General features: G+C 38.9%; 1 protein-coding gene across 1 annotated transcript in view; it reads right to left on the bottom strand.

Annotated features, from left to right (window-relative positions):
• Positions 1–17367, bottom strand: part of INTS4 (integrator complex subunit 4) — a 120564-nt gene that overhangs the window by 94313 nt on the left and 8884 nt on the right. The window contains exon 3 of the mRNA XM_058687664.1: positions 2372–2489. Coding sequence (XP_058543647.1) covers positions 2372–2489 — 118 coding nt within the window. The remainder of the gene's footprint in view (positions 1–2371; positions 2490–17367) is intronic.

The raw sequence follows: 17367 nt of genomic DNA, 5'->3' as shown, positions 1-17367 counted from the left end.
TGGACGCTTAACCAACTGAGCTATGCAGGCGCCCTTGAGTCTCTTTCTTTTTTTTTTTTCTTTTTTTTTTTTAATATATGAAATTTATTGTCAAATTGGTTTCCATACAACACCCAGTGCTCATCCCAAAAGGTGCCCTCCTCAATACCCATCACCCACCCTCCCCTCCCTCCCACCCCCCATCAACCCTCAGTCTGTTCTCAGTTTTTAAGAGTCTCTTATGCTTTGAGTCTCTTTCTAAAGACAGAATGAGGTTTGCATCCAAATCAACCCTCTCTTATAATGTTTCTATTTTAGAGGTAAAGTGTTTCAGTTAAACCATGGTCTACAAGAAAGAGCACTGCACTTAAGTTCTCAGTTCTGCAACTCTTAGCTAAACCAACTCACTTCAACTCACTTTATCTCTCTGGGACTTCAGTTTTTATCATTTGCAAAGTGAAGGAATGAAACAAAATCTCTATAAGACCATTTATAGCTCAAAAAGTATTTGGCTCTATGAAATCCCCAACCTTAAAGTGTGAAATTCTTAGAGGTATATAACTAGATTCTGTAAGAACTTTCCATGGAAAAAAAAGAATACTTTTGTACCTAGGCAATGTAATTGTTTTGGTGCTTTTAAAAAAATGGATTTTTTTTCACCACTATCTACAAGAGCAAAAAATTAGAAACATGCGACTGTACCTGTTGGTATTTAATGTATTATCAACACCTTAAATATTATGAAGGTGATACAGAAACATAGAAAAAATTGTATGTAATGTTGAGTATAATAAAACACAAAATAGTATGTTCACTGTAAGTACAATCATATAAAATGTATTCAAATAAAATGTAATACATAAAACGTTTTACACAAGTAGCAGTATTTTTAAAATTTTTACTTTATTGTCATTATATTAGCATTTCGTTAACATATACTCCCATCTGAAAAAAAAACAATTTTTTTAAGGTATATTCTTTGTTTTCTGTGAATTAAAAGTCTTGGGTCAAAATTCAATACAAGTAAAATTTTAGTAATGAAGTTTTTTTTGTTTTGTTTTGTTTTGTTTTATGTTTATTTTTTGAGAGAAAGAGAGAGAGCTGGGGTGGGGGGGGACACAGGATCCAAAGGAGGCTCCAGGCTCTGAGCTGTCAGCACAGAGCCCAACAAGAACCATGAACTCACGAACCGTTAGACCATGACCTGAGCTGAAGACGGCACTTAACTGACTGAGCCACCCAGGCACCCCAGTATGAAGATGTTGCTAACATAATTTTAAACATTCTCAACTTCAGCCAATGGGCCACATATGTAAGACATTTGTTATCATTAAACATTGTACAATAAATGAATCTGGATGGTGTCTGAATTCATTGGCCTTTTATTATTCTCATAACCTCTCACATTTATAAACTAAATGCTACCCAATATTTAAAATCATATTTATTTAAATATGTATACCCAAAACTCAAATAACGCTATTCTTTAAAACTACAATCAATTCAAACTGTAACATTTTCAGAAAACAACAAAGGGTTCCTTTTTATTTAATTTTAAAATATTAAGGCAAGTAAGGCAATAACTCTATTAACAGAATCTTGTGCACAAATAAAACTAGATAAATAATCAAAAAAATTTTTAAGGTGGAATATTTTTCCATTTCACCTAAATGCTGACAATAATGTTTAGTGGGCATCCAGGAGAAGCAAACATGAAGCAATCACATGTGAGACCTAGATGTCACTTTTCTAGGAACTAAATTATGAGAGACCACACAACCAGGACAGCACCTCTCATGGTTTGAATTAGTGCAGTCAACAGAACATCACACACATATAAAACATCAGTCTATCACATACAATGTAACCTTGAACAAGTCAGTGAACTTCTCTGAGCTTCAGTTTCCCTACCTAAAATATAGGGACAATAACATCTATCTTCCATCATATGTAACCTACCTTAAGTATTGTGGCACTTGGTAAAAGTCAATAAATGATAGCTATTAAGAGACAAAACTGTATTTTATCTCTATATATGTAAATATATACATATATGTTTTATTGAATTATCCTTAAATTCCTTTTCTTTTTTTAACTTTTTTTTTTTTTTTTTTTTTTAGTTTATTTTTGAGAGAGATAGAGCAGAGGAGAGGTAGAGAGAGAGGAAGAGAGAGGATCCCAAGCAGGCTCTGTGACAGAGCCCAACACAGGGCTTGAGCCCACAAACTGTGAGATCATGATCCAAGCTGAAACTGAGAATCGGGACGTTCAACTGACTGAATGAGCCACCAAGGAGCCCAAATTCCTTTTCAATAACAGCTCATTCTAAATTCTACACAAATAGAACTAAAGATTTCTGCTCTGATTATATAGGCTTTAAATGGCAACTTACTTTCATTCTGCAGGATGTTAATGGCATCATCCATAATGCAGTCTGGTGAAAATCCTGCAGTCTTTGATAATAAACCCAACAATGATGCAATTTTCAATCTCACAGATGGATCATTCTCCTGGAACAAAAGAAGCTGTTGTTAACCTTGATACTCTAGCTAACCAACAAACAGGAACAAACTAGTATCTCAAGAGCAATTCAATGATCCAAGTATTCTAAAGATTTTATTTCTGAAAAATTAACTTTATAATCTTCAGGTGAGAGAGCTTTTCTCAAATCAGTAATGTTACATCTAAATACTGCAAAGTGAGCGGGGATTTTTTATGCCTTCCTGGTATCATTACCTTCCCACCAGAAACATGCTGTTAGGACTAAAAGCGTCCCTCCTCCACTGTGCAGCTACATCAGACAGAGTGCGGCCATGTGCACCACCACCACCAGCACTGGGCTCGCACACTGTTGCCAGTACCACTGCTCTCAGAGGCCCTGAAAACTGGGTGCTGCAGCCACTGCTGCTACCATCAGAATCTCTCACCCTACCTGCTCTTTTGAACGGCCAGATCCTGATCAGAAGTCTGAGGCAGGTCAATCTAATTGTCTGGGTCTAGGGCTTGTGCCTGGGCCCCAGGTGCAAGGGAGCCTAAGAAATGACTAGTCTGGCCCTTTTAGCCATGACACTGGGAGGTGGTCTCTAATCTGCACCAGGATTCCTACAGTGAAGGATTTCCCCCAAAGTCAAAAAGGAACATGTCCTTTTGTTCATTACGTAGCACAGTATGTGGCACTACATATACACACATATACACACACACACACACACACACATATATATAAATGTGAAATGGGGAAAAAAAAGTACCTCACCAACGGTAAAATTAGATCAGCGTGTATTTCTACACCAAAGACAAAATCACTTAAATGTATGCTCAAAAGATGAAGTGCCTTCTAGATATGACCAACTCCCCACCTCCCATCTACATTCTAAGAAGTGACAAAGCACAAGGAGGCCTGAAGTGGGAGAAGAAGCAACAGATATGGAGTCAGAGGATCTAGAATACTGGCATGCCACTTACCATGGATACAACCTTGGGAAAGTCATTTTCTTGGGAACTTAACCATGGGGAAGAGAAAGGGCTTTGAAATTAGCCAGACCTAAGTCTGAAGCCTGGACTATGTCTTGACATAAGCTCTGTGTCTTGAACAGGCTAACTAACCTCTCTAAGGCTTGCCTGTGAAATATGGCTAACAGCAACCTCAGAGGGCACTGAGAGGAAAATGACTAGCACAGGAATGGTACATAGGAGGCAGTCAGGTATTAGTGCCCTTCTCCCTTCCTCTCCCTAACCATCAATCCTCCATGTGGAGAGTAATAAAACCTGAACTGAACCACTATGAATATGGTATTCACAGGGGTACCATAAAGAGCAAATAAAAACACATGAAAGTTAAGGATGCACTAAGTCTAGAATATGGGAAATTCCACAGGGTGCATACCCTGGTTTTTAAACCAAAAATGGCATTGGTAATGAAAAAGGGTAGAGGATGAAAATACTACAGATTTTAATTTTTTGGATTTTTTTTAAATTAAAAACTTTTATTTTAAGAGAGAGAGACGGTGAGAGGGCATGGGGGGGGAGGGAGGGGGAAAGAGGAAGAGAGGAAGAGACAGAGAGAGAATGAGAATGAATCTTAAGCAGGCTCCATGCTCAGCACGGAGCCCAACGCAGGCTTGATCCCACACCCCTGGAGGATCATGACCTGAGCTGAAATCAAGAATCGGACACTCAACGGACTGAGCCACCCAGAGGCCCCAATGCAATGTGTGAATTTTGCTTCAAACAAACCAAATGTACAAAGTCTTAAAACAATCAGTGAAAACAACATGAACTACGTATATGTTGCTATTAAGGATTACTGTGTGATTTTTTTAAGTTCTAAAAGAAGTCCTTATATGTTAAACATATATAATTAAGTATTTACAGGTGAAATGATACGCTGCTTGGGATTTGCCCTACCTCAAAAAAGTTGGGGTAGGGGAGCCTGGGTGGCTCAGTCGGTTAAGCGTCCGACTTCGGCTCAGGTCATTATCTCACGGTTTGTGAGTTCGAGCCCCGCCATCAGGCTCTGTGCTCACAGCTTGGAGCCTGGAGCCTGCTTTGGATTCTGTGACTCCCTCTCTCTCTGCTCCTCCCCTGCTTGCACTCTGTCTCTGTCTCTGTCTCTCAAAAATAAACATTAAAAAAAAAAAAAGTTGCGGTAAATACATCAAAACAAGAATGGCAAATATTGATAATTATTGAAGCTGGATGAAAATGTCTTGAAGGCTCATATTATTTTCTCTCCTTTTGTGTGTATTTGTGGAGTTACCAAACAAAATTTAACTTCTTGGAAAAATCACACCAAAGTACTGTATTCTATCTAAAATGCTAATTAATTTATTTATTCAACATACATACAATGAGTGCCTGTTTTGTGCCAAGCATCATTCTAGCTACTGGGGACACAATGCTGAATAAAGCAGAAGCAATTCCTACTCTCACAGATCTTATATTCAAATGGGTAAAACTGGCAAAAGAAAATGTATCATTTCATGTGGTAAACATTCTGAAGAAAAATAAAGTGTGCAAAAGGCTAAAGAGTAAAGTGGGGAGGATATTACAAATAGGATGGTGACGAAAGTCCATTCTGAGGATACAACTTTTGAGAGGACACTTAATTGAGTCAGACAGAGCCATAGGAAAATTTAGGGAAGAAGAATTCCAGGCAGAAGAAAGTTACAAACCCAGAATATAGGAAATTATAAAATGCCTTATATAAAACTCTAGAAAAATGTATATGAAACTGTTAGCAGTGATTCTCTCCAGAGTAATCTCTGGAGAGTACATTTCATTTATTAACTGATTTACAGAGGGAAATCTCATTCTTTTATACACTTCCACAGTGCTTGAATTTGTTACAATAAATATTGCCAATGTAATTTTTAAAAAGAGTGTAAATTTTTAAATCTATATAAATATACGCAACCCTTCAAAAGCTCACAGTCTTCTACAAAAAAGAAGTCTGAGCTGCTTAGCCTGCCACAAAGCCCCCCCCCCCCCCCACGACTGGCCACTATGGCAGCTCCCACACTTCCCTACCAGTGATCCCATGCCACTTCAAGCTTCTGTACTTCCACTTAGATTGTTCTTCTACCTCGTATGCTTTCCCTTTCTCCCATACCCACTCACTCCTGCCCTGGAGGTGTATTTACTCCAGGAAGTTATCTCTGATCCCTGAACTGGACATGGATGCCCTTCCTCTTGGACAACCCCAGGACCTTGGTGCAACCCGTTATCATGCCCTTCACTACAGTGCGCTGTACTTGTGACCACGTCTTCCCTCAACTTGCCTGTGAGCCACTGAAGTGACTAGAAGAATGCGAAGAAAGCCCTGTGTACATTCTGATAAAAATAAGAGTACAAGAAAAGGAAGAGCCAAATGTTCTCCTTAATTCACTCAGTAAAGAATTCATCCACTCTCTGCTCACCACGGATTCCCTGCACACTAGAAGCCACCCCATACGAGTCCATGGGGATAAACTGCCCTTGTGGAAAAGTTTAATGGGCAAGGTAGACATTTATCAAGTAATGTCCACTTAATAATTACAAAGTGGCAAAGTAAAAAGACAGAGTTCTCTGAAAGCATATGACATATCAGACACGACTTTAAAATAACTCTACATATTTTGCTCAAAGAGATCCTGATCTATTTTGAGGCAGTGGGAAAAGAATGAACCAATGCTCTGAGTCATGAAAGAATACCACAACTTCCAAAACTAGGAAAAAAAAAAAAAAAGGGCAATGTGGCTAAAATGTACACAGACATGAGATTAGGCTAAAGAGACAAACAGGTACCACATCTTTTTTGAGAATTATGGTAAGTATCTCTGATAGTGCCTACCAGGCAGCAGGAATTCAACACACATTTGTTCACTGTTGAATAAAGAAGTGGATAATCTGTGTCCAAAGAGCAAGAAAAATCCTTCGATGAACTATAAACAGGAGAATGACATTAACAGATCTGAATATTTGAAATACCAATCCAGCCTCAATTCCTTGGATTGGAAGGGGCAAAAGTAGACAGTGGGACAAATTAAGGGTATATTACAAGTCCAGCCAAATTAAGGGTATATTACAAGTCCAGCCAAAGACATTAGCAAGACTCCCACTTCTGTTAAGGGCAAGGTTAGAGAATTCAGACCAATCTTTCTGCTGAGGAAAACTATAAAGTACTATGGATGTCAAAAAAAAGTGTGTGTGCACATACATATATATGTATGCACGCATACATATATAAGCGTGGGTATGTATACACATGTGTGTATTTGAAAGTATTAGAAAACTAAAAGATACATGAAAAATTAAAGAAGAATCATGCAGGGAAGGAACCCAGGCAGTTTCGCCTAGAGTGTGGCGCTGCTTTTTCTTCAGGCTTCTGCCAACCAGGGAGATGAGGGAATGGAGAAATGAGTGGCAAAGTAATCAGTGCTTCCGACAGCCAGGTGAAGCCGGGGTGCAATGGCCAGAGCGTAAGGCTAAGGGTAGGAGGGTGAAAAGGGGCAGCCTAATAAACCCCATCACTTTGGATTAGGACCCCAAAAGGCTGCAACAGCATAAGTAAGAGTGAAATAAACACAAAGACTTTGGGAGGGACTGCAGCTCAGCTTTGAATCATTTTCATTCCTGAAAGGAAAAAGTTTTCTTGGATTTCTAGATAGAAACAAATACTCTCTGGATTAAAATAAGTCATCCTGGGACCCCAGTGGCTTAGCTGGTTGAGTGTCCGATTCTTGATTTCAGCTCAAGTCATGATCCCAGGGTCGTGGGATCAAGCCACACATGAGGCTCCAGTGGGATTCTCTCTCTCCCTCTGCCCCTCTCCCTCACTCTCCCTAAAATAAAAAATTTTAATTAAAATAAGTCATCCTAAGTCTTAAATTATTTTTACAAACAATTTTGGAAATACACTGCCTAATAAGAAATAAAGCATGCTAGCAGATCAGATAACATGAAGAGAAATGATAAGACATAGCCACAGGGATCCATTTACTGGAGTTATCAGCCACAGATTTTAAAATAATTCTGCTCGGGGGCTCCTGGGTGGCTCAGTAGGTTGAGAGTCTGACTCTTCATTTCAGCACAGGTTATGAGATTGAGTCCCACATCAGGGCATGAAGCCTGCTTGGAATTTTTTCTCTCCCTCTCCTTCTGCCCCTGCCTCCCTCCGTCCCTCTATCTCTCTCAAAGCTAACTACATAAATAAAATAATTCTGCTTATGAGAACAATCAACAAAACTAAAAGGTGGTTTATGGAATGGGAAAAGATGACATACCTGATAAAGGGTTAGTATCTAAAATCTATAAGGAACCTATCAAACTCAACACCCAAAAAAACAAATAAGCCAGTTAAGAAATGAGCAGAAGAGGGGCGCCTGGGTGGCGCAGTCGGTTAAGCGTCCGACTTCAGCCAGGTCACGATCTCGCGGTCCGTGAGTTCGAGCCCCGCGTCAGGCTCTGGGCTGATGGCTCGGAGCCTGGAGCCTGTTTCCGATTCTGTGTCTCCCTCTCTCTGACCCTCCCCCATTCATGCTCTGTCTCTCTCTGTCCCAAAAATAAATAAAAAACGTTGAAAAAAAAAATTTAAAAAAAAAAAAAGAAATGAGCAGAAGACACAAACAGACATTTTTCCAAAGATATCCAGATGGCTAACAGACACATGAAAAGATGCTCAAAATCACTCATCATCAGGGAAATACAAATCAAAACCACAATGAGATACCACCTCACACCTGTCAGAATGGCTAACATCAACAACTCAGGCAACAACAGATGTTGGCGAGGATGCAGAGAAATGGGAACCCTTTTGCACTGTTGGTAGGAATGCAAACTGGCGCGGCCACTCTGGAAAACAGTATGGAGGTTCCTCAAAAAGTTAAAAATAGAACTACCCTACGATCCAGCAACTGCACTACTAGGTATTTACCCAAAGGATACAAAAATACAGATTCGAAGGGGTACATACACTCATGTTTACAGCAGCATTATCAACAACAGCCAAACTGCGGAAAGAGCCCAAATGTCCACTGACTGATAAATGGATAAAGAAGATGTGGCATATATACACAATAGAATATTTCTCAGCCATCAGAAAGAATGAAATCTTGCCATTTGCAACAATATGGATGGAGCTAGGTGTATTATGCTGATTGAAATAAGTCAGAGAAAAACCAATACCATATGATTTCACTCATATGTGAAATTAAGAAATAAAACAGATGAACATATGGGAGGGGGAAAAAAAGAATGAGAAACAAACTATAAGAGACTCTTAATGACAGAAAACAAACTAAGAGTTGATGGAGGAAGGTCTGTGGGAGATAAGCCAGGTGGGTGATGGATATTAAGGAGGGCACTTGTTAGGATGAGTGCTGGGTGTTGTATGTAAATGATGAACCACTGAATTCTCCTGAAACCAATATTGCACTGTATGTTAACTAACTAGAATTTAAATAAAAATTTGAAAAAAAATTCTGCTTATTTTGTTAAAAACATAATTTTATTTTGATAAAAACATTATAAGAACAAAATTGAGAATTTCACCAGAGAACTAGAATTTTAAAAAGAAAGGAAATTATACATTACCTATCAAAATAACACCAGCATTCTTCACAGAGCTAGAACAAACAATCCTAAAATTTGTACAGAACCAGAAAAGACGCTGAATAGCCAAAGCAATCTTGAAAAAGAAAACCGAAACCGGAGGCCATCATCACACTCCCGGACTTCAAGACCTATTACAAAGCTGTAATCATCAAGACAGTATGGTACTGGCACAAAAACAGACGCTCAGATCAATGGAACAGAATAGAAAACCCAGAAATGGACCCCAAAACATATGGCCAACAATCTTTAACAAAGCAGAAGAGAATATTCAATGGAATAAAGACAGTCTCTTCAGCAAAAGATGCTGGGAAAACTGGACAGCAACATGCAGAAAAATGAACCTGGACCACTTTCTTACACTATACACAGAAATAAACTCAAAATGGATGAAAGACCTAAGACAGGAAGCCATCAAAATCCTTGAGGAGAAAGCAGGCAAAAACCTCTCTGACCTTGACTGCAGCAACTTCTTACTCAACACATCTCCAGAGGCAAGGGAAGCAAAACCGAAAATGAACTACTGGGACCTCCTCAAAATAAAAAGCTCCTGCACAGTGAAGGAAACAATCAGCAAAACTAAAAGGCAACCGACAGAATGGGAGAAGATATTCACAAATGACATATCAGATAAAGGGTTAGTATCCAAAATCTATAAATCACTTATCAAACTCAACACCCAAAAAACAAAGAATCCAGTGAAGAAATGGGCAAAAGACATGAACTGACACTTTTCCAAAGAAGACATCCAGATGGCCAACAGACACATGAAAAAATGCTCAACATCACTCATCATCAGGGAAATACAAATCAAAACTACAATGAGATACTACCTCACACCTGTCAGAATGGCTAACATCAACAACTTGGACAACGACAGATGTTGGCGAGGATGTGGAGAAAGAGGATCTCTCTTGCACTGCTGGTGGGAAATGCAAACTGGTGGGGCCACTCTGGAAAACAGTATGGAGGTTCCTCAAAAAGTTAAAAATAGAACTACCCTATAATCCAGCAATTGCACTACTAGGTATTTATCCACGGAATACAGGTGTGCTGTTTTGAAGGGGCACATGCACCCCAATGTTTATAGCAGCACTATCAACAATAGCCAAAAAGTATGAAAAGAGCCCAAATGTCCATCGATGGATGAATGGATAAAGAAGATGTGGTATATACATACAATCGAGTATTACTTGGCAACCAAAAAGAATGAAATCTTGCCATTTCCAACTACGTGGCTGGAACTGGAGGGTATTAGGCTAAGTGAAATTAGTCATTCAGAGAAAGACAAATATCATATGACCTCACTCATATGAGGAATTTAAGAAACAAAAAGATGAATGTAAGAGAAGGGAAGTAAAATAATGTAAAAACGGAGGGAGACAAAACATAAGAGACTCTTAAATCTAGAGAACAAACAGAGGGTTGCTGGAAGGGTTGTGGGAGGGGGATGGGCTAAATGGGGAAGGGACATTAAGGAATCTACTCCTGAAATCACTGTTGCACCATATGCTAACTAACTTGGATGTAAATTAAATAAATTTAAGAAAAAAAGAGGAAATTATAAAATTGACACAAGCAACAGATGAAATTAAGAACAAATGGACAGGTTAACAGGAAACTAGACAAGGTGAAGAGAGAACTAGTGAATAAATGATATGTCCAGAACGAAGCACAAGGAGACAAAAGAATGAAAATTCAGAAGAGAAGATAATACAATAAAATGAGATATCTGGGGCATCTGAGTGGCTCAGTTAAGTGTCCAACTCTTGATTTCAGCTCAGGTCATGATCTGACAGTTCATGAGGATTGAGGCCCCCACCAGGCTCTGCTCAGGATTCCCTTTCTCCCTCTCTCCCTCTGCCCCTCCCCCTTTTGCACCCTCACTCTCTCGAAAGAAAGAAAGAAAGAAAGAAAGAAAGAAAGAAAGAAAGAAAGAAAGAAAGAAAGAGAAAGAAAGGAAGAAAGAAAGGAAGAGAAAAGTAAAAATAAAAATAAATAAATTCTGCAAGAATGGAAGTAAAATAAAACTTTTCCGTGCAAAAACAAATGTCAATAAACTTACAATGAATGGAAATATCAGAGGGTAGTCTTCACCCAAAAGGAAAATAATCCCAGATGAATAGTTTCAGATGCAAGAAAGAAAGAAAAACAATGATAAATACATCTGAGTGGATGATAACTATGTAGGTAAATCTAAATGAATATTGCCTGTATAAAATAACATTGTCTTACAGAGTGAAAAATGGAAAATTAAAATATACAATTACATTCACATTTAAGGCAGGAAGATGGATAAAAGGAGGTAAGTCCTCACACTGTCCAAAATGGTAAGTGTGCCATATAACATTTGACTTGGATAGGTCAAGAATTCATATTGTATTATACTTCAATAAAAATAAATTTTTTAAAATTTCACTTCAAATTAAAAAAACAATCATCTTGTAATGGCTAGTTTAACCAGTAAAAAAGTATAAAAGAATGTATAATTCCCAAGCTAATAAAGAGGGATGGTGGAAAGGATTAAAAAAAAAAAAAAAAAAAAATTAGTTCAGAAGATGGCCAAGAAACAAGGAGAAAAAAGAACATTAAACAGGTAAAACAAACAGAAGGCATTTTTTAACATTTTAATTGTTTTTTAATGTTTATTTTTGAGAGAGGGAGAGACAGAGCGTGAGCAGGGAAGGGGCAGACAGAGAGGGAGACACAGGATCTGAAGCAGGCTCCAGGCTCTGAGCTGTCAACACAGAGCCCAACGCAAGGCTCAAACTCAGACTGCGAGATCATGATCTGAGCTGAAGTCAGACGCTTAACTGACTGAGCCACCCAGGTGCCCCACAAATAGAAAGCATTTAATAAGGAGGGTAGATTTTTTTTTTTTAATTTTTCAATGTTTATTATTGAGAGACAGAGAGAGAGACAGAGCTTGAGCAGGGGAGGGGTAGAGAGAGGGGGAGACATAGAATCTGAAGTAGGCTCCAGGCTCTGAGCTGTCAGCAGAGCCTGACGTGGGGCTCGAACTCACAAACTGCGAGGTCATGACCTGGGCTGAAGTCGGTCACTTAACCAACTGAACCACCCAGGCGCCCCAGGAGGGTAGATTTTAAACCCACGTACAATAATTACATTAAACGTAATGAACTAAATGATCAATTTAAAAAACTTTTTTTAAAAACTAACTACATGTTGTTCACAGGTCATATCTAAAACAAAAAAGCTATAAAAAAGAGGAAAACATGGGGCGCCTGGGTGGCGCAGTCGGTTAAGCGTCCGACTTCAGCCAGGTCACGATCTCGCGGTCCGTGAGTTCGAGCCCCGCGTCAGGCTCTGGGCTGATGGCTCGGAGCCTGGAGCCTGTTTCCGGTTCTGTGTCTCCCTCTCTCTCTGCCCCTCCCCCGTTCATGCTATGTCTCTCTCTGTCCCAAAAATAAATAAAAAACGTTGAAAAAAAAAAAAAATTTTTAAAAAAAAGAGGAAAACAAAAGATAGTAGTATACCATGCAAACCATAACCAAAAGATAGCTGATATCATTATATTAATATTAAACAAAGTCATTATTTGCTGATATGATTTGTAAAAATTCAAAATCACCTACATATAATGTATTAAAATTGTTAAATGAGCTTAGCAAGGTTATAAGACATAAGAGTTAATAAATAGAAGTCCATTGCATTTCTGATTATCAGCTATGTACTGCTAGAAAATGAAATTTTAAGGGTGCCTGGGTGGCTCAGTTGGTTGAACATCTGACTTCAGCTCAGGTCCTGATCTCGCAGTCTGTGAGTTCAAGCCCTGCGTCGGGTTCTGTGTGGACAGCTCAGAGCCTGGCACCTGCTTCGGATTCTGTGTCTCCTGCTCTCTCTGCCCCTTGCCTGCTCACCCCCTCTCTCAAAAATAAACATTAAAAAAATAAAAGAAAATGATATTTTAAAAATATTATCATTTATAATAACATAAAATATTAAATATCTAGGAATAACCAACAAAATACACAAAACCTCTATGCAGAAAACTATAAAACAGTATTAGAATAGGGATGTACCATGTTTATGGATTGGAAAACCCAATAATATAAAATGTCAATCCCCATATGTCATCAGAACTATAGAGTTAATGCAATCTTAATCAAAATCCTAACAAATTTTGTTTTGGGGCGGAATTTCACAAGCTGATTTCAAAATTCATAAAGAAATGAAAAGATCAAGAATAAGATATTCTTAGAGCAAGGTGAGTGAGTGAACTTGTCCTGCCAGATGTCAAAATTTATTATAATGCTATGCTAAGACAGCATGGTACTGGCATAAGAATAGACAGACCAATGGGAGAGAACAGAAAGCCCTGAAATATCCACATACAGATACTTCATTTACCACAAAGGTGGTACTGCAGAACAATGGAGAAAGGACATTCTTTTCAATAAATGGTGCTGGGACATCTGGATTTCCATATATTCAAGCAACATACACACAAATCAATACCATGTGTGGAAAGCAAATAATAAAGCTTCTAGTAACAATGTAGCAAAATGTCTCAATAAGCTAATGGTAGAAAACCCTTCTTATTGATCAGATAAGAAAAGCCCAAAAATAAATGAAAAGATTGTCAAATTGGGACATATCAAGAACTTTTCATCAAAATACAACATTAAGGGACTAAAAAGAGAGGGAAAGGTGGGAGGGATTAGAAAGGAAAAAGATATTTGAAACACATATAACCATTAAAGCCATTAAAGAACTTGCATCCAGAATATAAAGAATCTACACAAAACAATAAGGACAAAGAAAAATATGCAAGAGACATAAACAGGCATTACCCAATTAAACATATTATAGTTGCTCCACTTCATCAGATATCCAAGAAATGCAAATTAAGGCCACAGTGATATACCACACATCACAGAAACTGTCAAAATGAGTAAGATCAACAATTCCAAATGTTGGCAAATACATGAAATTGGAATTCTCACACAGTGTTAACAGGGGTATAAACTGGTACTACCACTTTGAAAAAGTTGGCTCAGTAATTTCACTGCAGGCTATACAAAACACAGAAATGTAAGACATACATACCAGGAGACCTGTACAAAAATGTTCACAGCGCTGTTTCTTTTTTTTTTTTTAATTTTTTTTTTCAACGTTTTTTATTTATTTTTGGGACAGAGAAAGACAGAGCATGAACGGGGGAGGGGCAGAGAGAGAGGGAGACACAGAATCGGAAACAGGCTCCAGGCTCCGAGCCATCAGCCCAGAGCCTGACGCGGGGCTCGAACTCACGGACCGCGAGATCGTGACCTGGCTGAAGTCGGACGCTTAACCGACTGCGCCACCCAGGCGCCCCAGCACTGTTTCTTGTAATAGCTAAAAAGTGGAGACAGCCCAAATGTCCATCAATAATGGAATGGGTAAATAAATTAGGGTATATTCATACAATGAAATCTTCTGCTGTGGTAAAAATGAATGAACTACAGCTACCGTCAACAATAAGGATGAACACCATATGTAGAATTTTGAGCAAAAGCCACACATAAAAAGATACATACTGTATTGTCTAATTATATGAAGTTAAAAAAAAAAAAAAAGGACAAAAATAAATTGTATTTAGGAGTGCAGGTTTAATGGTAAAAAAAATTTTTAAAGGTAGTTAATACCCTGAAAGTCAGGACAGTGGTGGTGATCTTTTGGGAAAGACGTAAATCATTAGAGGGGAGTCTGAGGAGGTTTATGGAAAGCTGGTATAATATTCCAATTTCTTGACCTGGATCGTGGTTACACAGTGTGTTCACACTGTGGTAGATCAACAGGCTGTATGAGGTTTTTCCACATATTCTTCTTTATGTGTTACATTTCATAGTAAATTTTTTAAAACATAGTTACTTGTATTACTGAGGTAACAGTGGAAACATGATATATTTTGAAAGTAAAATCAACAAGACTTGGTGAGGAAGGGAATATGGGGAAAGGAAAGGGTAAACCATCTTTCTCAGGTTTCTGACTTAAGGGTCTATGTTGATAATGGTAACATTTCCTGAGATAAGGTAGACTGGAGAGTGAACGGAGAGCCTCAATTCAGTTTTAAATATAAAAAAAAAAAAAGAGCCAATTCTTTTACGGACTTCAAATCACTGAAATATCACAGAATCAAATAATTGTCTTTCAGAGACAATAGACTAGTCAAATACTAGTCAAAAATAATTTGCAGTCAGAGAGGACAGGAAGAGTGCTATGTAGCCTTTCAACAATCTGGAATGGAGTCACAGACCTCCCAACACAAGAGAGCTGCAGAGAAAACAGAAGAATTGAGCCTAGCAGGTAAGAGGGAGGCCAAGGAGGCAAGAATGAGACAAAAAAGAAGACAGCATCTGACCACTGACATTCTTTATCCATCTGGATACTTTACTTCAGTTCTACTTTCTGAAATTATCCCCTGGTACCCTCAACATCTAAGCTTAAAACAAACTGCCTCCAGGGAAACCCTCTCTAATAACTGCTCTTCTCACCATTAAAATTCTCCTGGTTCAGGCTTTCATCAACTTGCTACAGACCGGCCAGTCTCCTAGTTGGTCACCTAACACCCGTCTTGCCCTTATCCAATTCCTCCATCCCGAATCCCGTTCCCAGAGTAACATGTCTAAAACAAAACCCACACAATACAAGGCCTTTCAATATTTCTAGTCTTATCTCTTAAAGAGCTTCTATACCAGCCGCCTGCATTTCTTCTGTGACACTCGAGTTCACATTGCCATGCCTTTGCTCACAACTGCTCCTTCTTGCTAAAGTGCCTTTCCTCCTGTTTTCCAACTGGCCCAGATCTGTTTTTTAAGACTCATCTCAAGCATCACTACTACTCTATAACGCCTCTCCAGACTCCTGCTCCCGAGTAAAACTGATTACCCTCTTCTTCGAGGTCACATCATAACCTGTCCCAGATTTCATAGCACCCATGACACTGTGTTGTTATTATCCATTTATTGTGTTACCTACACAACTAGACTAAGATCAGGGATCACATAATCATCTCTGTATCTCCAACATGAAGCACATGGCCTAGCACAGAGTTAGTATTTAGGGCATTTTGAGAAAACGAAAAAAATGAACAAATGATTAACTTTAGCCCTTACTACTTACTACATATATTATTTGTTCTACCATCTACGAACTATACTGCTAGCCCCTAAAGGGCAAGGAACATGTCTCACAATTCTACATCCTCCACAGCATCGAGTACATAGTATAAGTGAAGAACCTCTCACATGAAAGAAGTCCAAATACTGCTACCTGTCCGAAGAAAAATCTGGAGGACAGAAACAGAGGCCCAACTAGTTTATCTACTAAAATATAAGAGACCACATTTCTGGATAACAGAAGAGAGGATAAAAAAAAAAACACTATGGTCATCAATCTAGAACTGGATGCACTTGGCATCTCTCCTCATTTCCTTTCGGGCTACAATCTGCTAGACTACGAGCAGCATGGCCTGGTTAAAGAGCCTGAGGTATGACATCAGAAGATCGGAGTTCAACTTTTCTGTTAGACATGACAATGGTATTGTGATTATGTCTTTTAAAAAAGTCTTGGAGCATCTGGGTGGCTCGGTTGGTTAAGCGTCCAACTTCAGCTCCGGTCATGACCTCAGTTTGTGGGTTCAGGCCCCACGTTGGGCTCTGTGCTGACAGCTCGGAACCTGGAGCCTGCTTCTGATTCTGTGTCTCCCTCCCTCTCTGCCCCTCCCCTGCTCATGCTCTGTCTCTCTCTCTGTCTCAAAAATAAATAAAACATTAAAAAAAATTTTTTTTTGAAAAAAAGAAGTCTTTATTGTTGGGGTGCCTGGGTGGCTCAGTGGGTTAAGCGTCCGACTCTTGGTTTCGGCTCAGGTTATGATCTCAAAGTTTGGTGGGTTCAAGCCCCGCATGGGGCTCTGTGCTGGCAGCATGGAACTTGCTTCTCTCGCGTGCACGCTCGCTCTCTCTCTCTCTCTCTCTCTCTCTGCCCCTCCCCCACTCACACTGTCACTCTCACGTAAATAAATAAGCCTTAAAAAAAAATCTTTAGTGTTTAGAGATATAAATTGAAATTTATGAACAAAATGGTATGATACCAGGGAGAATCTGGTGGAGAGGTAAGAGTGGAGGAATTGGGGTGAGGGCCATGGGAATAAAACAAGTTTGGCCACACAATGATAACTGTTGAAGCGGGGTAATGGGTACATGGAAATCAAACTGCTCTCTCTACTTGTGTATACAATTGAAATGTTTCATGACAAAAAGTTAAAAAAAAAACAAAACAAAACAGATTTAAATC

Source organism: Neofelis nebulosa, chromosome 10, assembly GCF_028018385.1.
Source record: "Neofelis nebulosa isolate mNeoNeb1 chromosome 10, mNeoNeb1.pri, whole genome shotgun sequence".
In the NCBI taxonomy this organism is placed as follows: domain Eukaryota; kingdom Metazoa; phylum Chordata; class Mammalia; order Carnivora; family Felidae; genus Neofelis; species Neofelis nebulosa.
Note: the sequence above shows the minus strand (reverse complement) of the source record. Positions and strands in the feature narration are given on the sequence as shown.